The sequence below is a fragment of the Triticum urartu genome, chromosome 1 (genome assembly GCF_003073215.2).
Source record: "Triticum urartu cultivar G1812 chromosome 1, Tu2.1, whole genome shotgun sequence".
NCBI lineage: Eukaryota > Viridiplantae > Streptophyta > Magnoliopsida > Poales > Poaceae > Triticum > Triticum urartu.
In genome coordinates this window covers 533,565,441-533,591,770 of record NC_053022.1, presented here as the reverse complement: position 1 = coordinate 533,591,770, position 26,330 = coordinate 533,565,441, and the positions used below count along the sequence as shown (strand labels likewise).

General features: G+C 47.0%; 5 protein-coding genes and 1 long non-coding RNA gene across 6 annotated transcripts; 3 read left to right on the top strand and 3 right to left on the bottom strand.

The window, feature by feature from the left end:
• The first annotated feature begins 4,470 nt into the window (after nt 1-4,470).
• On the top strand, nt 4,471-9,600 carry LOC125526824 (chaperonin CPN60-like 2, mitochondrial). The gene is made up of 16 exons (XM_048691446.1): nt 4,471-4,777; nt 4,922-5,081; nt 5,969-6,144; nt 6,353-6,448; nt 6,525-6,629; nt 7,182-7,268; nt 7,356-7,445; nt 7,668-7,748; nt 7,844-7,912; nt 8,005-8,082; nt 8,199-8,294; nt 8,370-8,469; nt 8,586-8,689; nt 8,785-8,890; nt 9,022-9,100; nt 9,193-9,600. The coding sequence occupies exons 1-16, from the start codon at nt 4,571-4,573 to the stop codon at nt 9,296-9,298; spliced, it is 1,740 nt and encodes a 579-aa protein (XP_048547403.1). The 5' UTR covers nt 4,471-4,570; the 3' UTR covers nt 9,299-9,600.
• Nucleotides 9,601-10,513: 913 nt separating this feature from the next.
• LOC125526812 (uncharacterized protein At4g29660) lies at nt 10,514-11,496 on the bottom strand. The gene is made up of 2 exons (XM_048691433.1): nt 11,196-11,496; nt 10,514-10,841 (listed from the first exon to the last, which is right to left on the bottom strand). Exons 1-2 carry the CDS (start codon nt 11,376-11,378, stop codon nt 10,707-10,709), a joined length of 318 nt encoding a protein of 105 aa, XP_048547390.1. The 5' UTR covers nt 11,379-11,496; the 3' UTR covers nt 10,514-10,706.
• A 38-nt stretch (nt 11,497-11,534) lies between these two features.
• LOC125526792 (flap endonuclease 1-A) lies at nt 11,535-15,783 on the top strand. The gene is made up of 17 exons (XM_048691421.1): nt 11,535-11,669; nt 11,810-11,926; nt 12,483-12,541; nt 12,658-12,717; nt 12,821-12,874; nt 12,968-13,016; nt 13,112-13,159; nt 13,402-13,467; nt 13,646-13,696; nt 13,780-13,899; nt 13,971-14,055; nt 14,157-14,238; nt 14,422-14,530; nt 14,613-14,669; nt 14,747-14,793; nt 14,919-14,973; nt 15,469-15,783. Exons 1-17 carry the CDS (start codon nt 11,658-11,660, stop codon nt 15,538-15,540), a joined length of 1,143 nt encoding a protein of 380 aa, XP_048547378.1. The 5' UTR covers nt 11,535-11,657; the 3' UTR covers nt 15,541-15,783.
• A 562-nt stretch (nt 15,784-16,345) lies between these two features.
• LOC125526781 (glucosamine inositolphosphorylceramide transferase 1) lies at nt 16,346-20,528 on the bottom strand. Its single transcript, XM_048691414.1, has 4 exons — nt 19,886-20,528; nt 19,665-19,787; nt 18,485-18,652; nt 16,346-18,399 (listed from the first exon to the last, which is right to left on the bottom strand). Exons 1-4 carry the CDS (start codon nt 20,147-20,149, stop codon nt 16,717-16,719), a joined length of 2,238 nt encoding a protein of 745 aa, XP_048547371.1. The 5' UTR covers nt 20,150-20,528; the 3' UTR covers nt 16,346-16,716.
• Nucleotides 20,529-21,641: 1,113 nt separating this feature from the next.
• Nucleotides 21,642-25,167, bottom strand: LOC125526801 (uncharacterized protein ycf36). Its single transcript, XM_048691427.1, has 4 exons — nt 24,540-25,167; nt 24,421-24,449; nt 22,628-22,684; nt 21,642-22,000 (listed from the first exon to the last, which is right to left on the bottom strand). The coding sequence occupies exons 1-4, from the start codon at nt 25,003-25,005 to the stop codon at nt 21,779-21,781; spliced, it is 774 nt and encodes a 257-aa protein (XP_048547384.1). The 5' UTR covers nt 25,006-25,167; the 3' UTR covers nt 21,642-21,778.
• On the top strand, nt 21,785-22,269 carry LOC125526818. The gene is made up of 2 exons (XR_007291905.1): nt 21,785-22,025; nt 22,102-22,269. It is a non-coding gene; the product is annotated as an uncharacterized LOC125526818 (long non-coding RNA).
• Nucleotides 25,168-26,330: the final 1,163 nt, after the last annotated feature.

Here is a 26,330-nt window from a genome sequence, read left to right as displayed (position 1 = left end):
GTTGGAAATATGCCCTAGAGGCAATAATAAATTGATTATTATTATATTTCCTTGTTCATGATAATCGCTTATTATCCATGCTAGAATTGTATTGATAGGAAACTCAGATACATGTGTGGATACATAGACAACACCATGTCCCTAGTAAGCCTCTAGTTGACTAGCTCGTTGATCAATAGATGGTTACGGTTTCCTGACCATGGATATTGGATGTCATTGATAACGGGATCACATCATTAGGAGAATGATGTGATGGACAAGACCCAATCCTAAGCCTAGCACAAAGATCGTGTAGTTCGTATGCTAAAGCTTTTCTAATGTCAAGTATCATTTCCTTAGACCATGAGATTGTGCAACTCCCGGATACCGTAGGAGTGCTTTGGGTGTGCCAAACGTCACAACGTAACTGGGTGGCTATAAAGGTACACTACAGGTATCTCCGAAAGTGTCTGTTGGGTTGGCACGAATCGAGACTGGGATTTGTCACTCCGTGTAAACGGAGAGGTATCTCTGGGCCCACTCGGTAGGACATCATCATAATGTGCACAATGTGATCAAGGAGTTGATCACGGGATGATGTGTTACGGAACGAGTAAAGAGACTTGCCGGTAACGAGATTGAACAAGGTATCGGGATACCGACGATCGAATCTCGGGCAAGTATCGTACCGATAGACAAAGGGAATTGCATACGGGATTGATTAAGTCCTTGACATCGTGGTTCATCCGATGAGATCATCGTGGAACATGTGGGAGCCAACATGGGTATCCAGATCCCGCTGTTGGTTATTGACCGGAGAACGTCTCGGTCATGTCTGCATGTCTCCCGAACCCGTAGGGTCTACACACTTAAGGTTCGGTGACGCTAGGGTTATAGAGATATTAGTATGTGGTAACCCGAAAGTTGTTCGGAGTCCCGGATGAGATCCCGGACGTCACGAGGAGTTCCGGAATGGTCCGGAGGTAAAGAATTATATATAGGAAGTGCTATTTCGGCCATCGGGACAAGTTTCGGGGTCACCGTATTGTACCGGGACCACCGGAAGGGTCCCGGGGGTCCACCGGGTGGGGCCACCTGCCCCGGGGGGCCACATGGGCTGTAGGGGGTGCGCCTTGGCCTACATGGGCCAAGGGCACCAGCCCCAAGAGGCCCATGCGCCAAGAGAAGAGAAAAAGGGGAGAGTCCTAAAAGGGGAAGGCACCTCCGAGGTGCCTTGGGGAGGATGGACTCCTCCCCCCCTTGGCCGCACCCTTCCTTGGAGGAAGGGGCAAGGGCTGCGCCTCCCCCTCTCCCTTGGCCCTATATATAGTGGGGAAAAGGAGGAGCAAACCATATCTAAGGCCTGGCGCCTCCCTCTCCCTCCCGTGACACATCTCCCTCCTCCCGCAGCGCTTGCGAAGCCCTGTTGGAATCCCGCTACTTCCACCACGCCGTCGTGCTGTTGGATCTCCATCAACCTCTCCTCCCCCCTTGCTGGATCAAGAAGAGGAGACGTTGCTGCTCCGTACGTGTGTTGAACGCGGAGGTGCCGTCCGTTCGGCGCTAGGATCATCGGTGATTTGAATCACGACGAGTACGACTCCATCAACCCCGTTCTCTTGAACGCTTCCGCGCGTGATCTACAAGGGTATGTAGATCCACTCCACCCTCGTTGCTAGATGACTCCATAGATAGATCCTGGTGACACGTAGGAAAATTTTGAATTTATGCTACGTTCCCCAACAGTTACAACACCCACTTAGTTTCAGTTTGAGCTTTCATATACTTATAGCTCTAGTGCATCTGTTGCATGGCAATCCCTACTCACTCACATTGATATCTATTGATGGGCATCTCCATAGCCCGTTGATACGCCTAGTTGATGTGAGACTATCTTCTCCTTTTTGTCTTCTCCACAACCACCATTCTATTCCACCTATAGTGCTATGTCCATGGCTCACGCTCATGTATTGCGTGAAAGTTGAAAAGGTTTGAGAACGTCAAAAGTATGAAACAATTGCTTGGCTTGTCATCGGGGTTGTGCATGATGTGAATATTTTGTGTGGTGAAGATGGAGCATAGCCAGACTATATGATTTTGTAGGGATAACTTTCTTTGGCCATGTTATTTTGAAAAGACATGATTGCTTTATTAGTGGGCTTGAAGTATTATTGTTTTTATGTCAAATGATAGACTATTGCTTTGAATCACTCGTATCTTAATATTCATGCCATGATTAGATATGTGATCAAGATTATGCTAGGTAGCATTCCACATCAAAAATTATCTTTTTTATCATTTACCTACTCGAGGACGAGCAGGAATTAAGCTTGGGGATGCTGATACGTCTCCGTCGTATCTATAATTTTTGATTGTTCCATGCCAATATTCTACAACTTTCATATATTTTGGCAACTTTTTATACTATTTTTGGGACTAACATATTGATCCAGTGCCCAGTGCCAGTTCTGTTTGTTGCATGTTTTTTGTTTCGCAGAATATCCATATCAAATGGAGTCCAAACGGGATAAAAACTGACGGAGATTTTTTTGGAATATATATGATTTTTGGGAAGAAAAATCCACGCGAGACGGTGCCCGAGGTGGCCACGAGGCAGGGGCGCGCCCCTGACCCTCGTGGCCACCCGTAAGGCGGTTGATGCCCTTCTTTCGCCGCAAGAAAGCTAATATCCGGATAGAGATCGTGTTAAAATTTCAGCCCAATCGGAGTTACGGATCTCCGGGAATATAAGAAATGTGAAAGGGAAGAATCTGAGAACGCAGAAACAGAGAGAGATAGAGAGACAGATCCAATCTCGGAGGGGCTCTCGCCCCTCCCGTGCCATGGAGGCCATGGACCAGAGGGGAAACCCTTCTCCCATCTAGGGAGGAGGTCAAGGAAGAAGAAGGAGGAGGGGGGCTCTCTCCCCCTCGCTTCCGGTGGCACCGGAGTGCCACCGGGGGCCATCATCATCACCGCGATCTACACCAACACCTCCGCCATCTTCACCAACATCTCCATCATATTCCCCCCTCTATCTGCAGCGGTCCACTCTCCTGCAACCCGCTGTACCCTCTACTTGAACATGATGCTTTATGCTTCATATTATTATCCAATGATGTGTTGCCATCCTATGATGTCTGAGTAGATTTTCGTTGTCCTATCGGTGGTTGATGAATTGCTATGATTGATTTAATTTGCTTGTGGTTATGTTGCTGTCCTTTGGTGCCCATCATATGATTGTGCGCGTGGATCACACCCTAGGGTTAGTTGTATGTTGATAGGACTATGTATTGGAGGGCAAGACTGACAGAAGCTTTAACCTAGCATAGAAATTGATGCATACGGGATTGAAGGGGGACCAATATACCTTAATGCTATGGTTGGGTTTTACCTTAATGAACATTAGTAGTTGCAGATGCTTGCTAATAGTTCCAATCATAAGTGCATAGAATTCCAAGTCAGGGATGACAGCTAGCAGTGGCCTCTCCCACATAATACTTGCTATCGGTCTAGTAAAGTAGTCAATTGCTTAGGGGCAATTTCGCAACTCCTACCACCACTTTTCCACACTCGCTATATTTACTTTATTGCTTCTTTACTTACAACAGCCCATACTTTTTATTTACGTACTCGTTATTATCTTGCAAATCTATTCAACAACACCTATTTTACTTACAACAGCCCCTGCTTGTTGGTTTGTGCGGTGTAAAACAGAAACTTTGGCTGTAGTGCGCAATTTTATATTTTTTACTGGAACGTCAAACGGTTCTGAAACTTTTTGCAATGTCTTTCTATACAAATTATTTATTTTTCCTAATTGTTTCAGAATTTATGGAGTACCAGAAGTATGGTGAATGTTCAGATTACTACAGACTGTCCTATTTAATACAGATTCTATTTTTAATGCATAGTTTGCTTGTTTTGATGAAACTATCGATTTCTATTAGTGGATTAAGCCGTGGAAAAGTTATATTACAATAGCTACAATGCAAAAATAAAATATGAATTAGTTTGCAACAGTACTTAGAGTAGTGATTTGCTTTATTATAGTAACGGATCTTACTGAGCTTTCTGTTAAGTTTTGTGTGGATAAAGTGATCAAAGATCGAGGAGAAGAGGTAAAAGTCCAAGCTTGGGGATGCTCAAGGCATCCCAAGTAAATATTTTTGAGACATAGTCTTGGACAAATGGGTCGATCAACTTCTCTGCTCCTTTTGATTTCCATTCGGCATGAGTGGTGATCTATAATAAAAAAAAACAATAACCTTGTTTTTATAGTACAAATCAATAAGCTAGCCATGTTTTTTTTAGAACAGCTAGCCATGTTGTTGAAAATAATACTCGGAGCCTCAATTGAGGAGCACGAGTGGCCACACGATCTTAGAGCACGGACGGCTCAGATTTCACAAAATCATCTCCTCCCCCACAAGACTGACGCCGCGGTGCTCTCGCTGCGGAAGTACTCCGACCGAGAAGCTTCCAGAACCCCCAAACCCACATAAACCCTCACCCCGTCTCTCGAACCCAGAGACGCCACACAGAGTTCGATTCTCGCCAAACCACACCACGCACACACCAACACGCGGCCATGTACCGGGCGGCGGCGGCGGCCATTTCGCGGTCCTCCTCCTCGGCGCTGCGGCGGCAGCTCGCGCGCGGCGGCGGCGGGGAGCAGCGGCAGTGGGCGCGCGGGTACGCGGCGAAGGAGGTCACCTTCGGCGTCGGCGCGCGCGCCGCCATGCTGCGGGGCGTCAACGACCTCGCGGACGCCGTCAAGGTCACCATGGGCCCCAAGGTTCGTCCGTGCCCCCCTCTCGCTCCCGATCAGAGCGGATTGGCCGGCGCGACGCGGCAGTCGGCGCGGATCTAGCGGGAAAACGCCGGGCTAGATTGTAGGGTTTGATTTGTCGACTGAGTGGGCTGCTTGCTTGTGCCGCAGGGCCGCAATGTGGTTATCGAGAGACCGAACAGATCCCCCAAGGTCACCAAGGACGGGGTCACCGTTGCCAAGAGCATAGAGTTCGAGGACAGCGCCAAGAATGTTGGGGCGAGCCTGGTGAAGCAGGTCGCCGATGCCACTAACAAGGCAGCAGGAGATGGTGAGCACCGAGGGCTCTCGGAAATTCCTGAACTTGATAAACCATCTCATCTAGCTGCTTTTTTTTAGCAAAGCATTCCCCTTTCCCTTTTATTTACATGCTAGTTTCATGTCGGTGTGTGTAGTGTTAATGCTGATGTCTTACCTTCTCTATCATGTGTAGTTAATCCCTTTGTTAACTAGTAGTAGCAGATTGTTGTGCCGTCCCAGGACTAGGAAGTTTTGATGCTAGTTCAGTGTATTTAACTGTTATTGCTTACTGCAATGTGATGTTCAGTCATTCGTGCCTGCAGTACTCCAACGACAGATGAATAGCAATAGCTTTGTGGTTTGTATTATTTTTGTGCCTCACCTGTGTGGTGTGCCTCCAGGCCCTACCTTCAGATCCAGTGCACTAGTTCTGATCACTATGATCTCTACATGATTTGACGTACTTCTAGGTTAGGCCTAGTCGCCTAGATTACATTGTGATTTGATACTTGCCATATTTTATTCCTCATGCAGTGGAGTAACTAACCCCATATTTTGTGATCTGCACTAGTTCTCACAATTTGATTTCTACTGATGGATCAACTAATTTTAACCTAGGCATTCTTGAAGAAATCATTTAGTTTTCAGACATGCAATCACACTGTACCGTTCTTTAGGAAAACGTGGGATTCGTTTCCAAACATTGTTACTCGTTGTTTTGCCATAAGTGAGATAAGAAATAGTTGGCATTTAATCTGAAGCAACATGCTATAAAGAGTAGGAACTTCTCATGTGTGTGGTCTCTGTGCAAATGCCTTGTCCTTTCGTCAAGATATGAGGGTAGGGAACTACTTGCCTATTTATGTGAATGGAGCATCGCATGTCGTTTACTTTGTTTCTGATCGTGTGGGGCAACAGGTACCACTTGTGCAACTGTGCTTACACAGGCAATTCTCACGGAAGGATGCAAGGCTGTGGCAGCAGGGGTCAATGTTATGGATTTGCGGAAAGGCATAAACAAGGCTATAAGCGCCGTCACTGCTCACCTCAAAAGTAAAGCATGGATGATTGATTCCCCAGATGAAATAAACCAGGTAAGATACTCTCATTTGCTGCGGTGGCCTGTTATGTGTGCTTATGTATCTTTGATGTAGTTATTACTTGTATCTGCCATGGGTAATAAAAAATCATCATTATGATTCATTACTAGACACACTACATAGTAACTTAACATTCTTTGTTTGTACTTTAATTCAAAACCTGGCCTAGACATACCCACCTCATTTTTGTCTTGTAAACCAGGTAGCTACAATTTCTGCAAATGGCGAAAAGGAAATTGGAGATCTGATATCAAAAGCTATGGGAATAGTTGGAAAGGATGGCGTCATTACTATTGCTGTGAGTGCTACCAGCTGTTTTTGCTACTATATTTGGTTTATCTTGTATTCTGCTACTAATTCTTACAAATTGGCAGGATGGCAAAACATTGGATAATGAGCTTGAAGCAGTCCAGGGAATGAAGTTGACTAGAGGCTACATATCCCCTTACTTTGTAACTGATCACAAGACTCAGAAATGTGTGAGTCTTTATTATCTTTTCTTCTTTTCTATAAATACAAATTCAGCACGTTTACTGTCTGCAAGGGATTTCTTCAAATCCTCCTTTTGTTTTAACTTTTCCATGGCAATATGCATGTAGGTGGGAACTTATCAGTAGTACTCCCTCTGTCCCAAATTACTTGTCTTAGATTTGTCTAGATACGGATGTATTAGTGTTAGATACATCCGTATGTAGACAAATCTAAGACAAGTAATTCGGGGCGGAGATTGTACTTGGGAAGTCAATGGCTGTGGTTTGTTTCCTCTTTGTTTACAGTTTCTTCAATGTAATCTTAAATAGACTACTACAATGACGCATGCTGCTTGTGTTTTCTCTTGTAAACTTGAATTACAATTGTTTGGTATCTGTCTGCAGAGATTGTTGTAGGCAGTAGGCATGTCACATATTTGATAAGAGCAAATAGAAAACAAAGATGAGAGGGATACCATGCATATCAATAGACAATGAAGATTTTATACGAATGATCTGAACTGAACCCATGTTTCTGATTTATCCTTTTTTCATGTGCAGGAGTTGAAAGATCCTCTGATTCTTATTCATGACAAGAAAATCTCAAACATGAATTCACTTCTTCCAGCAGTGCAAATTTCTATCCAGGTAACTCCATTAAGTTCGGTGCTTGCTTTTGTTGATCCCATGATGGAAATTTGGTGGCAACTGATAAATCATGATTGATCTATGTAGAACCGCAGACCTCTTCTCATTTTTGCTGAGGATGTAGATGGAGAAGCTCTATCAATGCTTGTACTGAACAAGCATCGTGCTGGACTCAAGGTATTATGAATCATTTCTTTAGTTCTTACTTCTGTCATACTTCTGTACTCGTATAAGATGGTTGGCAGTGTGCACTCTTTATTGAAGTAAGCCTTTTCAGTTTGTTTTTCCTTTTGTCTATGTTGTCTATTTCCTTCACTAGGCTCAAGCTACTCTGGATTGTTGTCACAGAGAAGCTTATTTAAGCAAAATTCTGAACTAATTTTGAGGCCTTGGCTGTAGATATGTGCTGTCAAAGCTCCTGGATTTGGTGAAAACAGAAGGGCCAATCTGGATGATATGGCTGTTTTAACAGGAGGGCAGGTTAGTTGTTATGAGAACAATCAAGTTGGTTAACATGACTCATGACTGACATTACTATGAATGAATTTGACTTGATATTTCATTTTAATGTCAAGGTTATTAGCGAGGATCAAGGTCTTGATCTTGATAAAGTTGAACTACAAATGCTCGGCACAGCTAAGAAGGTTTGTCAACTTCCACAAATTATTTTACTTGAGAGCAATATAGTAACATTAATTTGAAGAAAAAGAACCATACAGTGACATTTTCTTCACAGGTTACTGTATCTCTTGATGACACTATCATTCTAGATGGTGGAGGTGAAAGGCAACAGATAGAAGAGAGGTGTCAACAGGTACTCTAAGAATCATCACATTTGACTCTTTGTCTCAAGTTAAGCTATCTGGATACTGGTTCAGGTAATTCTTTCAGTACAAGTCACAATTTTTGTCATGTGGATGCCCTTCACAGCTTAGAGAATCACTTGAGAACAGCACCTCCATGTTCGACAAAGAAAAGGCTCAAGAGCGTTTATCAAAATTATCTGGAGGCGTTGCTATTCTTAAGGTTTGTTAGTTTCTAAGTATGGTGTAAGGTCCCTTGTTTTGTGTGCTCGTCTCAGCATACACATTTATTTTGCAGATTGGTGGAGCTAGTGAAGCTGAAGTTGGTGAGAAAAAAGACAGGGTAACAGATGCTCTAAATGCTGCAAGGGCTGCTGTGGAGGAGGGTATTGTTCCAGGTAATCGCATTTTTCTTGAGCAGCTTGTACGACATTTCTACACTATTTCTTATTACTTTGTTTCCGCAACCTGATTTTATGTTGTATGTGTTCCCAATTAACGTCATGCCTAACAGGTGGTGGAGTTGCACTTTTATATGCCACCAAGGAGCTCGACAATATTAGCACATCGCATGAGGATGAAAAGATTGGAGTTCAGATTATCAAGAATGCTTTGAAGGTTACTTCTTGTGCTGATTATGATGCTCTTCTGCACTTCATGCACTTGGTTATTCCATATCGGGACATACACGAATTATTCCGTAATTTCTGCAGGCCCCTCTGATGACCATAGCTGCAAATGCCGGCATCGATGGTGCCATAGTTATTGGGAAGCTACTGGAACAAGATAATCTTAGTCTGGGCTATGACGCAGCAAAAGGTCTGCGCAAATTAACCGTACTTCAGCTGTCGATTCTTAATTGCAGTAAAAATGGCAATCCTGATATTTCTCCAGCAGAATAATATTCTCTAGCGGTTCAGTAATTGATTCTTGCGTTTTGCCTACTGCAGGGGAGTATGTTGACATGATCAAGGCTGGTATCATCGACCCTGTGAAGGTGATTCGAACTGCACTTCAAGATGCAGCAAGGTACAGCTCAAGTTCTCGAACCATGTACTCCTACCTTTGTACGACTGACAGAAACAATTAAACTTGTCTGACAATCTGTGTTTCTGGTACAGCGTTTCTCTGCTGATGACAACCACAGAGGCTGCAGTCGCTGAGCTCCCGTCGACAAAAGCCAGAATTGCCAGTCGCATGCCGGACATGAGCGGAATGGGCTTCTGAGGACAGTGCGGCATGATGTCTCATTTGCCTGTTTTTGGTTAAAGACATGACAAACTTAACTCCCCCCGGTCTATACATGAATAGAGATTCCCCTCCCTATCGAAGTGAGAGGTGCAAAGCTGGCACCTATTTTGGTTTGTGAAAAACTCATGCTTCAGTGCTGATGTAGCCTTAACTAGATTTAGAGCTCTTTCATTTTGGGTCAAAACTCAGATAGATTTTGACAAGACAAGCATTTGGGGCTTTGAATGTTAACTGGGCAACGCCTGGTGTTATCGAAGTGCTTCTTTTGATAACTGCAATTTGCCTGTGTCCTTGTGTTTTTAGGCCAACTCCACCGCGTGACTCATCCGGACGTCCGCTTTTGTCCGTTTGGGGTGCGATTTGGCGGACAGACGTATGAGGCATCTGCACCCAACGCGTAGAAGGCCTCTGGTACCCCTGTACGCCCTGCTTCGCCCTGAGCTCGCCATGCCGCACCGCGCACACCCTGGAGCCTCGCCGCGAGCTCGCCATGCCACCCCGCGCGAACCCCCACCTCGTCGCGAGCTCGCCGCCGCCCTGCCTCGCCCTCGCCGCGGCCTGCAGGACCGCGCCCTGCCCCGCCACGCCAGCACCCCGTCGCGCCGCGTGCGCCCGCGCCCGTGTCGCGCCTAGCCTCACCCGCGCCTGCGCCCCTGCGGCTCGCCTCGCCGCGCCGCGCTCGTCCAGCCTGGCCGCGCCCTCGCCGCGGCGCCGCCCCGCCCGCGCACGCGCCCCAGCCTCTCGGTCTCACTGATTTGTGGGCCAGAGGGAAGGTACGGGCGGACAGGAGCGGACGAGAGGTGCGAGGAGAGCGTCCGTTTTCTGTCCGTTCGGGAGCATTTTTGGACCAAATTTGCTTCAGGTTTGGGGTTGGGCGGGACAAAAAAAGTGTCCAAAAGACAACTTTGTCTGTTTGGGTATTACCGCTGGGTCGTATTTTATCCCAAACAGATAAATTCGGACCGGATGGGTCACGCGGAGGAGTTGGCCTTGGCCTTATGGTGGTGTGCTCGTGGCTGTTCCGGTGCTGCATATTCCCTCCGTTTCAGTTTACTTTGTATATTAGGTCTCATGGCACTGCCTATCGTTGGCTGCACGCTGGCAATGACTGGAACCTTTGTTTTAGATGATGCAAAATGAGAGCATCCCAGCGCTATCTATTTCGCTTGGAAGATCATCAAATCGATAAAATGCAAACAATCTGCTCCGTGATAGAAATATCAATTTATTTGTGCAAACAAGGATACATAGAAAGACCATTATGATTCACGGCAGTGCGCAATCACCAGAATGCAAATTGCAAGAAATGCAGGAATGCCATAGCTACACAGCAGACAGTGAACAGCAAACATTTCACAGCATCCCCAGCGATCTCCAAGCAGTTCTATGCCGGCTTAGCTTCCTCGGGCGTCTGGATGAAGCGGGGAACCTCTCCGTTCACCACCCTCCATGGCCCCCAGTAGAACATGGGCGGCATGATCGGCACCGCCTCGCCCGGGTGATCCTCCCAGTACTTCTCCTGCTCCAAAAATACAACAGCAACACACAATCAGGTGAACTCCAGAGGCGATGTAAGCACACAAAACCAAGCCTCTCCAATGCAGTATCATAATTGGATCCTTCGATTTTCAAATGAATTCCTAAATTTGAAGCCACATATCACCGTAGGAGATCAGTGGAATCTGGCCAGTAAATAAAGAATGCAAACGATGCCATGCCAGGAGATGGATAATTTTATGATGCGAGCTGTGCTATCCTGAGCAAGGAGGCATTTCGTCGAGCATCTACCGCGCGAGCGAGCGAGCGCGCAGACAGGAAGGGGGAGCGACGTCCGAGGAGGCCCCGGCGTCGGTCCGAGAGCGAGTGGCCTGACCTTGTAGAGCTGCTCGGTGACGGCGGCGCCGACGATGGCGGTGTAGAAGGCGGCGACGTAGGTGCCGACGAGCGGCGCGAAGGAGCGCGGCGGGCGGTAGGGCTCCACCATGTCCCACAGCACCGTCTTCTCCCACTTGTGGAACTGCCGGTCCGCGTACCACCTCCACAGCCGGCTCGCCATCTCCCCTTCCCTCCCTCCGGCAGCTCGCCGCAGCCTCCCCGGCGGCTCTGCTTTGGGTGCTGTTCGAGATTAGGGGTGGCTTCCCTGGGCCTGGACGCTCTGCTATCTGAGCCCGCCCGCCCGGCCCATATGTACCACGGCGCTCCCAGAATACAAAGACCGGGGGGCGGAAAGGAAAAGAGAAAAAAAAACTGAAAATAGCCCGCGGCCTCTTCTCCCCCCCTCTCCCCGCCCCGCCCCCGCCGCCTTCGCGCGCCGCCTGCCACCGTCGCCGGCGAGATGGGAGTCAAGGTGAGCGCGTCGCGTCGTGACCGGCTGCCTGAGCCTCCTCCTCTCCTTGTGGATTTTGAGTATCGTATCCTGTGGATTCGGGGGCGGTTTTCCCCGTCACATTCGAATGGAGAGGCGATTCATTTTGTGCGTGGCTGTAGGGTTTGACGAAGCTGCTGGCGGACAACGCGCCCAAGTCGATGAGGGAGCAGAAGTTCGAGAGCTACTTCGGCCGCCGCATCGCCGTCGACGCCAGCATGTGCATCTACCAGTTCCTCGTATAGCCCCCATTCTCCCCTGACCCGCATGGCCTCTCCTCCATTTACTGTTTGTTTCTATGTAGTATTGTGCTTGCACGACAGTGGCCTCGGCCAGTTTTGTGCTGAAGAGTCCATCTCTATATGCGGCTGGTCGCTGACTCTACGCGCATTCTACGATTGGGCCTATAGCAGATTTGCTCTCTTAGGTTGGGTTTAGGGTTTTGTAGACCCTCGTGTGGTGGCAGTTTTGTGATACTGGTTGCCCAGTGCTGGAATATTTCCCATTTTATACTCTTAGAAGATTGTTGCAGTAGGCTGCCAAATTTTCACCCACCCCTTGGGCATATAAGTTGCGTGTTCTTACTTTGGCTGGGTTGATTAACAATGAGCTGATTGCCTCTAGCATAGGATGTTTTCTCTTATTTACAACATAAAGGAAGGAAAAATTTGAAGTTGCACCGATGAACTTTCTTCTGTGTGGATGTTAACAAGCAGTTGTGAGATAATAGCAAACCCTTTTTTTACCTAACGCGATGAAAGGTGAGATATGTTTCTTATGCTTTCCCTTGTACAGATTGTAGTTGGAAGGACAGGGATGGAAACCCTTACAAACGAAGCCGGCGATGTCACCAGGTTTAGATCTCTTTCTCTCTCTCCAACCATACTTAATATTATTTGACTTGAAGTACTGCTCAAAGTTTATAGTCCTAGTATGTATGTTCATGCGGTTCTTTCTTTTTCTTGGACAGTCATTTGCAAGGCATGTTCAGCCGGACAATAAGGTTGCTCGAGGCAGGAATTAAACCAGTGTAAATCCAAATTCTTTCATTTCTTAATATCAGAAATTTTTCATATAATTACATGTGAAAATATCAGTCTATTTTTAATGGGATCACAACATTGCTCATGCAGATATGTTTTTGATGGCAAGCCTCCTGAAATGAAGAAGGACGAGCTTTTAAAAAGGTTATTTATCCTTTGGTTGTTTCCTAGCACACTTTATATGTTTGCCTTCACTACTTTTTAGGTTATACAATGCTAACCTGGAATACTTGTCAGACACGCAAAGAGGAATGAAGCAACAGAAGGGCTGACGAAGGCAGTAGAGGTTTGCTGACGTTGCTTTGATCAGTTTTTTATCCACGCTGTTCTTCTATGCTCTCTCTTTTGACCCCCTATGCGAAATGCATTTTGTTGTTCTAGGCAGGAGATACGGATGCAATTGAAAAATTCAGCAAGAGAACTGTAAAGGTGAGAAATTACTATTTTCAGTTGTTTGTGATAAAGAGTCTTGAAATTTTTCATCACTCGTAATCTCCTTAATGTAAGACGATTTGCATTGTGCTAGGAGCCAACTGGTTCCTTCACTGAGCAAGTATCAACTGAACTTTTGTACCTTTTTTTTGCATAAAGTGATGTTATGTAATATATGCGATGAATTAGTTCTCAGAGTAAATTCTAGCTTTACATCTTTCCATGTCCTTTATGAGCAGGTCACGAAGCAGCACAATGATGATTGTAAGCGTCTACTAAGACTGATGGGTGTTCCTGTTGTGGAGGTAAATTCAGTTTTGCTCACTGCCATACATATTTTACAGGGTACACATTAACATATATAATCATGTTTTTATGTGGAATTGGTAAATTTGCTTTCTATCAGCATATAGTTTATGATTTATTGTGTGTTTGTGATGCTGTTAATTTCACTTAAAGTTCCCTCTCCTGTACCACCAATAGGCTCCTTGTGAAGCAGAATCACAATGTGCTGCCCTTTGCAAGAATGACAAGGTAATATTAACATAGTGGACTTCCACTACCTTCTTGTTTTCACCCTCTGCTTCCATTTTTATTTAGTACAGTTTATTTTGTAGGTGTATGCTGTTGCATCCGAAGATATGGACTCACTTACTTTTGGAGCTACACGGTTTGTTCGTCATTTGATGGATCCAAGTTCCAGGAAAATACCTGTTATGGAATTTGAAGTTGCGAAAGTATGCAGTATTATGTTGAGCATAAGTTTCATCCTTATCTTGTATACACTTAACCAAATTTCATACTGCAGATTCTTGAGGAGCTTGAATTCACTATGGACCAATTCATTGACTTGTGCATCCTCTGTGGATGTGACTACTGTGATAGCATTAAAGGTATCATTGCTTACTCTTTCGCTTTCATTTTGTAGTCCACATTTACCAAATTATGTAGCTAGCAGAGAAGTTTTCTAACTGTATGGAATCTTGTCCACTAGGCATTGGTGGTCTTACAGCTCTGAAGCTCATTCGTCAGCACGGGTCCATTGAGGGCATTCTGGAAAATATTAATAAAGACAAGTTAGTCCTTATCCATTTTGAAGGTTTTTCTATTGACTTAGTGCTCAGCTGAATCCAACATGTCAGTTGTGTAGCACAGTGGCCCAAGATTTATCCGCTTTAAAGTCATGCACCTCTTGGCCAGTGAAATTCTGGTTTGTGTTGGTTTTTAATTTCTTCGCATGTGTCCATTGTCTACTGTAGATATCAAATTCCTGAGGACTGGCCTTATCAAGAAGCTCGGCGCATGTTCAAGGAACCCGATGTAACACTGGATATTCCCGAGCTCAAATGGACTGCACCTGATGAGGAGGTATGTCTACTGTCCTTGTTACTTGCCTCGTGAACAGGAAGTGAACAATTGAAAATACCCATTACTTCTAATCTTTCCCCAGGGCCTCGTGAACTTTCTGGTGAAAGAAAATGGTTTCAATCAAGATCGTGTGACAAAGGCATGCATTTTTCTTGTCTCTCTCTGTTCCAGTTATTTAAACATTTTTATCAACCATATGTCATGGGTTTCATGTAGGCCATAGAGAAGATTAAATCGGCGAAGAATAAATCATCCCAAGGAAGGTGAGCATTATATATTCACATACATGGTTCTTAAGAATAATACATGTGTGCATAGTCACTTTCTTAGCACTTGAACTTGATCATAGATCATCATACTGTAATAATTGTTGACTTGATTTAATCAGGCTCGAGTCATTTTTCAAGCCAACTGTTAGCACATCAGTGCCATTGAAGCGGAAGGTACATACATCCACCAAAATGCCACTTCATGTTATAGTGCTTATATATGTAATCCTTGGCCTTGTCTGGAAACATCATTTTCTAGCATCATATGCAACCCAAACTTTGGCCTAGTGTGTATCTGATATTCGTACCACTATTTGGGTAGTGCTAGACATCACCAATTCACCACCAGGCTACCTGCCCTAGTTTGAACTGTAGATGATTCCATTGTGCAACACGCCTGATATCAACATCACCACAAGACAGATGCACATTTCCCAACAGTATTTTCAAATGAATAAGCAGCCGGGTAGATACAAATAGCAGAAGCTATATTTTGAAAACTAGTGCTGTAATAATTCTAGACGATTTTCCCTCGGGGGCTCCTATAGGATTGTGTTTAGTGTTGAATTGTGCACTAACAATAACACATTTGCCCTGCTGGGGTAGTACTATATCTTTTCTGCATGACAACATTTCACCACTTGAATTTCTGTATGGTATGAATCGCAGGAAACTGCAGAGAAACCAGCCAGTGCAGCTGCTAGCAAGAAGACGAAGTCAACCCGCGGAAGGAAGAAATAAGTTGGATGCGCAAACAAAAAGCTGCAGTCGCATCCTCAGCTAGACCAGTCGCCTCCTGTTGTGTAACTCAAATGTTTGTTCGGTGCTCTCTAGTCGTTTCATGTTCGAAGATTAGGTAAATTAGCGACTTGAGAAGGGAAAAAACGGAACTCTGTCTCATGTTTGTTCATCTGCTGATAGTTGTAGGGTCGTACTTTCTATGAGAATTCAGCAATTTTAGGGTTGGTTTGCTTTGGTAGCTTCCATGCAATCTGTCCAGTGAAATTTTAGTTAGACGGGCAAAGCTTGGACTTCTACCAACCGGCTAGGCCAGTCTCGGGGAAAGTATCCAATGCTCCCAGTCTTGGGTACTCCCGGTACTCTAATGTCAAAAAACATTTTTTTAATATTTCATTTTTTTAAAAAAAAATTGTGAATGTTCATAATGAATATGACTACAAGCCCTCCAAATTTCAAGTCCAAATTCGAAACACACATTGAGAAACAAAAATATGAAATCTAGCATGAATAGTGTAAAGAAGAGACAAAAGCAACATTGATACTATTTAGATCTGGATTTCTCTTTTTTGTTACTGAATGTACATTTCGATTTTGGACCTGAAATTTTTAGGGGATGTGGTAACATTCCTTGTGATCATTCTCATTTTTTTCCAGAATTCTTTGAAATATTTAAAAACATTTTTTAACATTGGAGCACCGGGAGTACCCAAAGGCTGGGAGCACCGGATACTTTCCCGCCAGTCTCGCTATCGCACGCCACAAAACGTTAGAATTTCTCCTGCCACTGCAGTCCACTCTAGTGACGTGAACAAAATTCTGAAACATCTAAGATGAATTCCTTGCACTCTAGTTTGATAAGCAAAACCACACCATTTACAATTGGAGAAACAAAGTGCAAAAAGAATATCTATGAGAAAAGGACAAGCATACGACCCAATCGAATCTTAGCGCATTGCAGTTGGCCTATTTTGAGCATTGAACCAGACACTGAAGAGATCTTGATCTACTGCAATCTAGGCTTCTAGCCAAAATCTAATAGACACTTCTACCAAGCAGGTTATAGCATTTCCGTCCCGTGCTGCAAAACTTCCCACGGGACCAACAACAAAAAAAGTTCTAAGCATTTGCATCTGTTGGTTGTGTACTATCTCCCGCCCCCACTGTCCAGAGCCCGGGCTATTTGTCCCAGCCATCTTGTCGCCTGCCGAACTCCCATTTCTGTGGCAGAGGGCCGTATATGGAGGAGAACTTGGCCAGGCACTTGGTCCTCACGTCGTAGTGCTTCTGGGTGTCGCGGCTGATGGCGACGGAGGAGAGCTTGGAGGTGTCGATGGCCCACGCCGGGTGCACGTACTCCACCGTCCTCCCCCCGGCACCGGAGCTCGCGTTCGCGTACATGAAGTTCATCAGCAGGTCCTCACAGTTGAAGTTCTTGTGCACGTAGTCCCTCCCTTCCTTGGCCTCCTCGCTCCAGTACCTCTTGAAAGCAAACTCACTGTCCATGAATGCGGCACCTGTGAGGATCAGGTTGTAGCCCTTCTTGCCCCTGGCGTACCGCTCGTTCCTGTACTGCGGAGGGTCGCCGTCGATCATCCGTGGGTAGAAGCCGACCATCCGCTCGGGGTGCTCCCTCCACACCTTGAACCCTTTCTCTACGTCGCTGCAGGTCATCATGATGTCGTCGTCCAGCTCGAGGACGGCCCGGGTCTTTATCAGAGGGTCGACTCTGAACCTGTTGTTGAGAGAGTTGAGCTCCTCCACTCGTATCCTGACAGGCACCGTGGAGTCGAAGGCATCACTGCCAGGAGGGTTGCCTTTGTTCCAGACGACAACTATCTCCCTGACCGACTCGCATCTGGAGTAGTGTTCGACGAACATTTTCAAGTTCCAGAGCCGAGCTTCATATGTCATGGTGACCAACGTGAACTGAGAGCGCTGACCTTGATGTGTGTATGCCTCTTCCGTGCCATTACCACCAAGTAGGAAGTGCACAGCGATGCAGACGTTCATGGTCCCTAATAGAGCAATCACGCAGAAGAAGAGCTTGTTGGACCATGTTTTCTCATTGAGCCTTGCTTTGGTGGCTGTGATGTATCTGCCAAGGCTGGTAGAATATCTGCGGACTTTCTGGTTGAAGCGGTAGACAGGCACGATACGGGACAATTCATTTCTCCTTGCCGGGGCAGCCCAGAAACTCGGAGGGATGTAGCAATTGATTGCACCTTTCACAAACCCCACAAAAGTGACCAGAACTATGGCTAGCAAGAAACCCAGGTAACCAGAGATGGACCTTCGCGTTGAATCGCCTGAAGGAACGCGGTCACCATCCATTACAGCTATCCATCTACCAGAGTCAAGTTGCTGCGCGTCCAAGTGATGGTACCTCATACCATTCCAGGCATTTCTCCCCTTCTTTGGCTCTTCAATCCCAAGTTCTACTGGCACCTCTTTGTATTCTTCCTTGCTTAGCTTTTCAACTTTGTACAACTTAACCTTCCGTCCATAGGTTCCGCTGCAATCCTGACCTGGACGATACAACGACCCTTCAAACATGAAGAGCCTTCCACCATTTCGAGCTCCCAAACTTTTGTCAGCTTTGTAAATAGGGTTCTGCCTGTGCTCTTTCCAAGGACCAAGAGGAGAGCTACTGTACCAAATCTCAAGCTCTGCATTCTTCTCAGTTCCATACCGTGTAAAATCCGAGGCAAAGAGCCACCAGTTATCCTCATATTGGACTAATGAGGCGTCAATAAGTGGTTTGTTGATGAGCACCTTCTCCAATGTCCATTCGAGCGGAAATTTAGTAGCACGATAAAGTCGAAGCTCCTTCTTTTTGTTCCCCTCTGGCATCATATAAATCTGAAAAAAGAGAAAGTTAGTACCTCGACATCTCCAGAAATAGCCACTTAGTTCTCAGGTAACAGATACAGAGTGAAAAATATACCTCATTCTCATATTTGAACACAAAAGGGTAGGACAGGTGCCATGCCTCATCTAGAGCAATACCAAGAAACTCCCATGTTGCACCTTGATCGAAGCTTCTTGCAACACCAATATCACCATGCATTGAGGTAGTTGTTTTTGTTTCAAAGAAAAGAAACAGTGTGTCGCCCTGAGAGACGAATAAGAAGTAATATCCGGTTGAGAATTCCAGAAAATATCAATGCAAAACATATTATGGTAAGTAGAAAAGAATGCAGAAGGTAAATCGCATGAAGTTCTTTCTCAACTCAAGAATACTTCTATGAACATAAGTCCAAACATATAATCCATGAAGATGGCATTTCTAGGTTGATAAAAAGTATTAAGAAACATGATTTAGATGTCTTGTATGAAGTGTAACATAAATATCATCCAAAACAGGTAAATGCACAAACAAATATCCTCAAATGTGTTTCTGGGCCTTATAAAAACTATTTAATTGGGCAAATCCACTTATGTTGTCATGCAGTGTACAAGTACGCTAACGATGTGCTTTTGTTTGGTACTTTGGTGCATGAAAGTCTGAAACCATCAACCAAATCAGCAGCATTTCAGAAGCTAAATTTCCTCAAAAATACATTTCAGAATCACACTAATTCTTTTTCATGCAAGCATGTTCGAGTGGTAGTTAGTCTGTTTTACAATCAAATTACAGGATTAATAGCTGAAGTGTTCAATCATGCCATGGAGACAATGTTTCAGTATAAACAAGGTTGCAGTCCTCCCCAAGTAAAGTTATCAAGTTAAATTGTTCATGATGCACTGGCAATTCAGTACGCACCAAGCTTGGTAGTTAATTTTGCATCCCCGACTAGAACAGTTGATACAATGTCTTCCACATGCTAATAGAACCGTCAGAACACCATATCCAGCTACCCAGATAGACATCGCACTCCCAAATCCTGTCCTACTCCTAAGCATCCGAGAGTCGAGCCGCAAGCGCTTGCTAAGCCTCGGTTGCAGAGGAGCTGAATTCAGAAACACCGCAACCGCCACCAAAATCCACCCAGTCAGCCTGAATTTCGCTTGTTTAGCAGCTCAAGGATCAAGGATTTGCAGCCCTGACGCCGCAAATTTCGCGAGATGCCCGTACATGTACACACAGCAGTAAAGCGCAATTCCGCAGAGTTGACGGACCGTACCTGCAGGTAGAGGAAGGGGTCGGCGACGAAGTTGCTGGGGTAGCCGGCGTCGGTGGCGGAGGCGCAGGTGAGCACGGGGTTGGCCACCGGCCACGCGGAGCCGTTGGCGCTGCTCCTCCCTTCCTGCGCGAACCAAATCAAAACAGCAGTGAGCACCCCAGCGCCTCCCCGAAAGTCAAAACCCACACCACACACAGCCTTGAAGGCTCGAGGCTCCTCACCAGCTCGATGGGGCGGAGGTGGAAGGGGCTGCTGCCGTAGAAGACCCCGATGGCCCAGGAGCCCTCGCCGTCGGGCCGGCACCCGAGGGCCTGCGAGTCGGGGAGGCGGAACGAGGCGACCACCACCCAGAAGTAGGCGCCCCCGACGAGCGCGGCGGCCGAGGCGGCCGCCAGCAGGAAGGGGAGCGCGGGCGAGGAGCGCGCCGCGGCGGCGAGCCCCCGCATGCCCGTGCCTCCCGTCCTCATCGCTCGGCGCCCGGCCATGCCCCGCCAGCCGGCATCGACCGCCGCCCGATCCCAATCCCCGCCGGATCCTCCTCCGCCCCCTGCCGCTGCCGCTGGCGGAATTAGAGCAGCGCAAGTGGGCCTAGTTAATTAATCGACGACAGCGGGTTAAAGCGCGGGCGGAATGGGATGGGATGGGCCGCAGGCGAGGCGAGGGGAGGAGCGAGCGAGTATTTGGTGGGCGATTAGCTAGCGAGGGAGGGAGGGAGGGAAGGATTGTGCTGTGCCGGCGCGGCGGCTGCCTCGCTGGCGCGGCTCTGGCTGCCGTGTGGGGGAAGGTGGTGGTGCTGGTGAGGCCTGCGCGTGGGCGTGGGCGTTTTGCGGGGTGGACGGACCCGAGGGCGAGGGGTTTGGATTCCAGCCGGGGCGGCGGCGACGGCATGTTTGACCCCAAGCGGCACGGACACATTCCCCCTTCTCGGATTTTCCGGGGCTCTGTACTAATTTTCAATGCCTTCTCGAAGCGGACATTTCAAAACCTTCCCTCTGTTCCATAATAGAAAAGCCGTTTTTTAGATAGGCTGGCCTAAAAAACGCGCCCTTCTATTATGGAACGGAGGGAGTAGAATTCTCTGCTTAAAAAAAATATAAATGCAATGGTTTTTCTGGCTGAAAAACGGAGGTGGAATGGCTATGAGCTGTGCTTGAAAAATCGTGTGCGGTGGCGAATGGTTAGGGCAGTGGTTGTGCTCGACATTGAGCTCCAACTTTCGCGAGGAATACCGCCATGCCGCGGGTATCCGGTGAAGAACTGGACGGATTTGTGATGTTGGAGGCTGTGGCTATCGTTTTCAAAGCTTTAGGTCACAGCGACGAACTGAGTGCCCGTAACTTTTGCTGGCCACCCACAGCTTCGGATAACTGCAATCCCGCCATGGTCATTTTCGCAGCAAAATCCCTTTGCGCACAAGTTCCCACGTGTTCGTGAAAAAATTGCCATGTGCTTTCGAAGAACTTGTCATGAAAAACATTCGCAAGTGCCATGCTTCCCGATTAACGTTCGTTGGCTATTGGGGTCCTTATAAGATATTTTCCTCCCCTCTTAAAAAAATTAAATAAGACAAGTGAGTGCCCGTAACAAATTTAGCAAGTCCGTGCCTGATACCCGGGTTTTCTTAAAAGGAACGGTCCACGGGTGATTTTATGCCGGCATCAGGCCCTGTGGCGGCGAAGAGTTGCCGGCCTGAGGAAACGCCGAGCTCCGGAATGGACTCCTCCCTGGATTCGATCCGGAAAAGCGCCCGCCGAGAGAGATACGTTCTCAGCAAGTGGGACGGAGACGCATCGTTTTCTCAGGCAGGCAGCTTCCACCCGGTTTCGGCGGCCAGCACGCCCGCCACACAAGACGCGAACGCTCCCAACCGCGTCAACGACATTCCTGGCGCTGGCGGATGACCCAACGGCGTCGCCGTCACCTCGCCTGTCACGTCCCCGCCAGCCAAACCGGACCAAGATACACAGGACCAACAGCTACATACAATTTCATTTTTCGTATGGACTATCGCTATGTACGGCTAGATATTTACACCACTTCACCCTGATGAACAGGATGGATGCTATGAGATAGATGATCCTGTCATCGCCTTCCACCAGAACCACCGTCGAAAGTTACGACTGGTCGCCGCCGAGGTCGGGCTCCCCGCAGAAGGCGTCGGGCTCGAACGACCTCGCGGCGGCGTCGCTGTACACCCCGGGGATGGCCCTCCCGCCAGCGGGGTTCTCCAGCGGCTCCCTCGGCTTCTCGGTGTTGGCGTAGAGGAGGATGCAGAGGGTCAGCGACACCGCCAGGCCCACCAGGGTGAACTTCACTCTGTTCAGCACCGGCTTCACCTGAAGAAGCAGCATGTGCTACCATGTTAGTTTTTTCCCCCTTTTACAGCATGACCATGCAATGCAAGTATGACTAATATCATGAAACTTGGTTCACGAAGGGGTCAGCGTTACACAGAAGGTGGCCAGCACGGCGCCGCTTGAATGAGATGGGATACTGGAAATAGACAGCATCATCAGGGAGAAGACTTGAGATGATGTAAAGACCAACTGTTTCTTATTGCTTAGTCTCGTAAAGCTATAATGCGTAGCCTGTTACACCAAACAAAGTCCTACAGAAAGATTCCTAATGCATGATTTAGTAGCTCCCAGTGGCCCACGCCTATCACAGTTTAATACTACTTTTTTTTATAGGAACATGGCAGTTTAATAGTGTGCATCATTTTAGAAACAGACTGGTCCAGATAACGCCCATAAAAGGTAGATCCAGGCAATCGGTTCTTTATACGAGTATATTCTTGTCAATAATTACACAGCTCATGCCATGTGCATACACCATTCAATATTCATTTCCCTAGCTTCTTGACAGGTATCTCAACAGAAAAGAAGCACTTTGACAGTTAACATAACCGATCAGACCAAAGTGGACTAGGATGTCAGAGGTTAACATGTATGATGTCAACTTACAGAAAATGATCCGAGAAGACGATCACGAGCTAGAACTTCTGGGGTTTTAACCCATATCTGCCAAGAGTAAGAAACAGAGTCAGGATGCCACAGCTAATTCCAATGCCTGGTGCTGAATATGTACACTATTTTCTCATATCTCCATGCATAAATTAATCTAGTCAGCATAATATCTGCAACATCATCAAGAATGAAATCAGTGAAGGGGGCAACCTAACCCATCTAGACTAAAAAAGAATAGCCCTGTTTTAATAGCATCGGCTGAATGGGTTAAATACTACATGGGCGAAATAAGTCGTCATGTTTACATCATAACTTCTGTTAAAGCTAGCTGGGTTTCTTTACTAAATTGCTCCGCGCTAGAGTTGCAGCATAAAATGCATGAAGTGTATGAATCAAAACAAGTGAAGCACCGTCATAACCAACATAACTGAAACTCCATTTATAAGTTAATGTGTACTCTTCAGAGATGATTAATTAATTGGCATCCTGTGAACATGTGTTTTTGGTATATCATCTTTGAATTTCATATCACTGTTGGCAACAAAGTCCATTATGCGAGGCTTCAGTTACAAAAATACATAAGCATACAAACACTTCAGTAGTACATCAGTAATTTCAGGCACAGAGTTATGCTGAATACATCAGCAGTTTCAGGCAGAGTTATACTGAATACATCAGTAATTTCAGGCACACAGTTATAGTAACTTATAAGGAATTAAACAAGTAGTGTGAATGATCTTTTGGTGGCGTGATGCTACTTGTGTCACTTGCTCGGTGATCTTTAGGTGGTGTGATGCTACTTGCGTCTCTTATTTAGTGATCTTTTGGTGGCGCAATGCTACTTATGCCTCTTATTCAGTGATCTTTTGGTGGAATGATGCTACTTTTATTACTTATCCAGCTTCATACTTTGGTGGTGTGATGCTACTTATATTATATTGGGTGCTGACTGCCGCTTCTCTAGTTCAAATCCCTTACATCATCAATAATGAAATCAGTGAAGGGGGTAACTTGACCTATCTAGAGTAAATAAAAAGCCCAGTTTTAATGGCATCCGAGGAATGTGTCAATACTACAAGGGCGAAATAAGTTCCCTCATGTTTACTGTTTACATCACAGCTTATGTGCAAGGTAGAATAAAGAGTTAATTGGGTTTCCTTACTAAGTTGTTCCTCCTTAGAACTGGAGCAGAAAAGTGCATCAAGTGTATGAATCAATACAAATGATGAATTGGTATAACAAACTGAAACGGAAGTGTATATGCTTCAGAGATGATTGAATAATTGGCGTCCAATGAAAATGTCCATGCTATGCCATCTTTGAATTTCTATACCAGTCTTGCCAACAAAGTTCATCATGCAAGGCTTCTATTATAAACATGCAAAAAACATACAGAAGCGAAGGTAACACTTCAGCACTAGGTGCATATTGAACATCAGTAACTTCAGGTACAGAGTTATAACTTATAAGCAAGCGAACGGCTATTGTGAATGATATTTTGGTGGTGTGATGCTATCTCGGTCAATTACTCAGTGGTCTTTTGATGGTGTGATGCTAATTATATACTTATTACTTAACCAGTGATATTTTGGTGGCGTCACGCTACTTATATTATATTCAGCGCCGCCAGTGGCTTCCCCAATTCAAACCCCTTACATCCCGCTGATTATACTTCACAAAAAGCCAGTTGCTCTTGAACAATCATAGCATCCGAGGGTCGTCAGGTCAGCATGTTATTAACAGAATAAAAACCAGATCACAGAAACGAGTGATCATGAGTATCATCTCACCTGCCCGTCGTACCATCCCGTCTCCTCATCTGCGAGGAATCACGCACATAATTCAGGCACAGAGACACTACAAACCGGCCGATCAGAGGGGAATATATAAAATCGGGCGGGCGGCTCACACTCCACGGTGGCGCTGAGCAGGCGGTTCCCGACGTAGGCCCAGCCGAGGTACATGCGCACGACGGCGAGCGTGACGGCGAGGATGCCGGAGCCGGTGGCCCCGAGCGCGAGGTGCAGGGCGTCGCCGCCGGCGCCCCCGCGGCCGCCGAAGGCCGCGACGGGGAGGCCGACGAAGAGCGCGAAGGCGGCCCCCGTGAAGGCGAGGCGGGAGCAGTAGAGGCGCAGGTCCCCCGCCGCCCAGGAGAAGGGCAGCGACGCGGCCAGCGCCTCGTACTCGTTCACGGGCCGCTGCTCCGGGGGCACGGGGCACCAGTCCGTCCCCGCCGAGCTCCCGTTCCTCGACGGCGGCACAGCCGACGCCGGCGCCGTCGCGAGGCGCCGCCGCCGGGGCCTGCCGAGAGTCGGGGCGGGGTTCGGGAGCAGGTGGAGGAGGCGGGGGGCGTGGAGGGAAGGCGAGGCGGCCATGGGGAAGGGAAGGGGGATGCAGACTGCAGTGCGGGTGCGGCGAGCGGAGCGACCGAGCGAGTGGTGGCGAACCGGAAGCAACAGCGGCGGCGGCCTGGAGTGGAGGTTCGGCTCAGGCCTCAGGCTGGCTCGGTCGCGGTTTTTGCGTGGCTGCCTCTCCGTGCCCGTGCCGTGTGCAGTGAGTCGACTTGCTTGGACTTGGGCTTGGACTGTAGGAACGTGTGGCACTGGCACGTGGCCTAACATATGCGTGCAAGCATACACCACACCAGCAATGATGCTTCCTTTGGCATTCCATGGCTTACATGGTATTTCTACTTCTTGCATTTTTTTCCATGTTTAGCCGGCTAACGTTTCACTATTTTGTATGTCGGTTTTCATAAAAGTTTATAAATTTTTTACCACAACAAAGCCCACCAACCAAAAAAACGAGCCTTAGAAGTCGCGAGAGAGGCGTGGCTGCTCTCGCACGACATTCTTTTTGTTCTCGTCACTGCGGTTCTGGACGCCCTCCTCACCTACACCATGGCCGCTATGATGTTGCCACCGTTTGTGATTAAGGCGCTCGACGCGCTGCTTCGGAATTTCTCCGAGACGTGGTTGAAGCTGCTTCCAACACACAATGCCTTGTTGCCTGAGAGGGCGTCTGCCGCCCTAAGGCCTTGTACAATGGGAGGTGCTTAGAGAGATGCTTAGAAAAATAATTTGAATTTTCCTGAAGTATCGGTGCCTATTTCTACAGGAGAGGCGCTTAGTTAAGCGTCTATCCTGTACGAGTAAGCACTGGTGCTTAAAAAAAGCCTAGTTTATTTCTCTAAGCATCTCCTATTGTACAAGGCCTAAGGAGGAGGGAGGCCCCAACGTAAAAGGACCTAGCCTGCCAAAACAAGTGCCTTCTTCTCAAATTGTTTCATCGACTTTACTTCCAGTTTGAGTCGAGATGGGCACACTGGGCTTGGAACGAGCTGGACGGATTCTCATTTTTCTCTATCAGTGCCTGCTCCCAAGCTGGCGATCACTGGCAGGGCATCGCCTGCCTTGTGATGGCTTATCACATCCTCTTGTGGGAGGAGGTGGGAGACACGCGGATGACCTCCTTTTACCATGATCATTGCATGTCGTATGGGCCTCTTTAGTCTTCGTACCCTTATTATTCACGCACACCACTGCGTTTGAAGCCTTGGTCTTGCAGGTCGTGGTGCATGGCCTCCACTCAATCCTCGTGCCTCGTCTCACCTCAATCAGGGACGGGCAACCCCGTATCGTGCACTCTTTGCCGATCAAGACAATGTATGTTTTCGACGGTCCATATCGGTGATCACCCA

What these genes read in the sequence shown, in the direction of transcription:
- LOC125526824 (XM_048691446.1), top strand. Translation starts at nt 4,571, where the DNA reads ATGTACCGGGCGGCGGCGGCGGCCATTTCGCGGTCCTCCTCCTCGGCG. An exon ending in GAGGCGTTGCTATTCTTAAG is followed by an intron (nt 8,295 to 8,369) that starts GTTTGTTAGTTT and finishes TTTATTTTGCAG; the next exon opens with ATTGGTGGAGCTAGTGAAGC. An exon ending in GCACTTCAAGATGCAGCAAG is followed by an intron (nt 9,101 to 9,192) that starts GTACAGCTCAAG and finishes TTTCTGGTACAG; the next exon opens with CGTTTCTCTGCTGATGACAA.
- LOC125526812 (XM_048691433.1), bottom strand. Translation starts at nt 11,378, where the DNA reads ATGGCGAGCCGGCTGTGGAGGTGGTACGCGGACCGGCAGTTCCACAAG. An exon ending in TCACCGAGCAGCTCTACAAG is followed by an intron (nt 10,842 to 11,195) that starts GTCAGGCCACTC and finishes TTTTTGGAGCAG; the next exon opens with GAGAAGTACTGGGAGGATCA.
- LOC125526792 (XM_048691421.1), top strand. An exon ending in GAAGCCGGCGATGTCACCAG is followed by an intron (nt 12,542 to 12,657) that starts GTTTAGATCTCT and finishes TTTCTTGGACAG; the next exon opens with TCATTTGCAAGGCATGTTCA. An exon ending in TGGAATTTGAAGTTGCGAAA is followed by an intron (nt 13,900 to 13,970) that starts GTATGCAGTATT and finishes TTCATACTGCAG; the next exon opens with ATTCTTGAGGAGCTTGAATT.
- LOC125526781 (XM_048691414.1), bottom strand. Translation starts at nt 20,149, where the DNA reads ATGGCCGGGCGCCGAGCGATGAGGACGGGAGGCACGGGCATGCGGGGG. An exon ending in ACCCCTTCCTCTACCTGCAG is followed by an intron (nt 18,653 to 19,664) that starts GTACGGTCCGTC and finishes TTCGTCTCTCAG; the next exon opens with GGCGACACACTGTTTCTTTT. An exon ending in TGTTCAAATATGAGAATGAG is followed by an intron (nt 18,400 to 18,484) that starts GTATATTTTTCA and finishes CTCTTTTTTCAG; the next exon opens with ATTTATATGATGCCAGAGGG.
- LOC125526801 (XM_048691427.1), bottom strand. Translation starts at nt 25,005, where the DNA reads ATGGCCGCCTCGCCTTCCCTCCACGCCCCCCGCCTCCTCCACCTGCTC. An exon ending in GCTCAGCGCCACCGTGGAGT is followed by an intron (nt 24,450 to 24,539) that starts GTGAGCCGCCCG and finishes GATTCCTCGCAG; the next exon opens with ATGAGGAGACGGGATGGTAC. An exon ending in GTCTTCTCGGATCATTTTCT is followed by an intron (nt 22,001 to 22,627) that starts GTAAGTTGACAT and finishes CTGCTTCTTCAG; the next exon opens with GTGAAGCCGGTGCTGAACAG.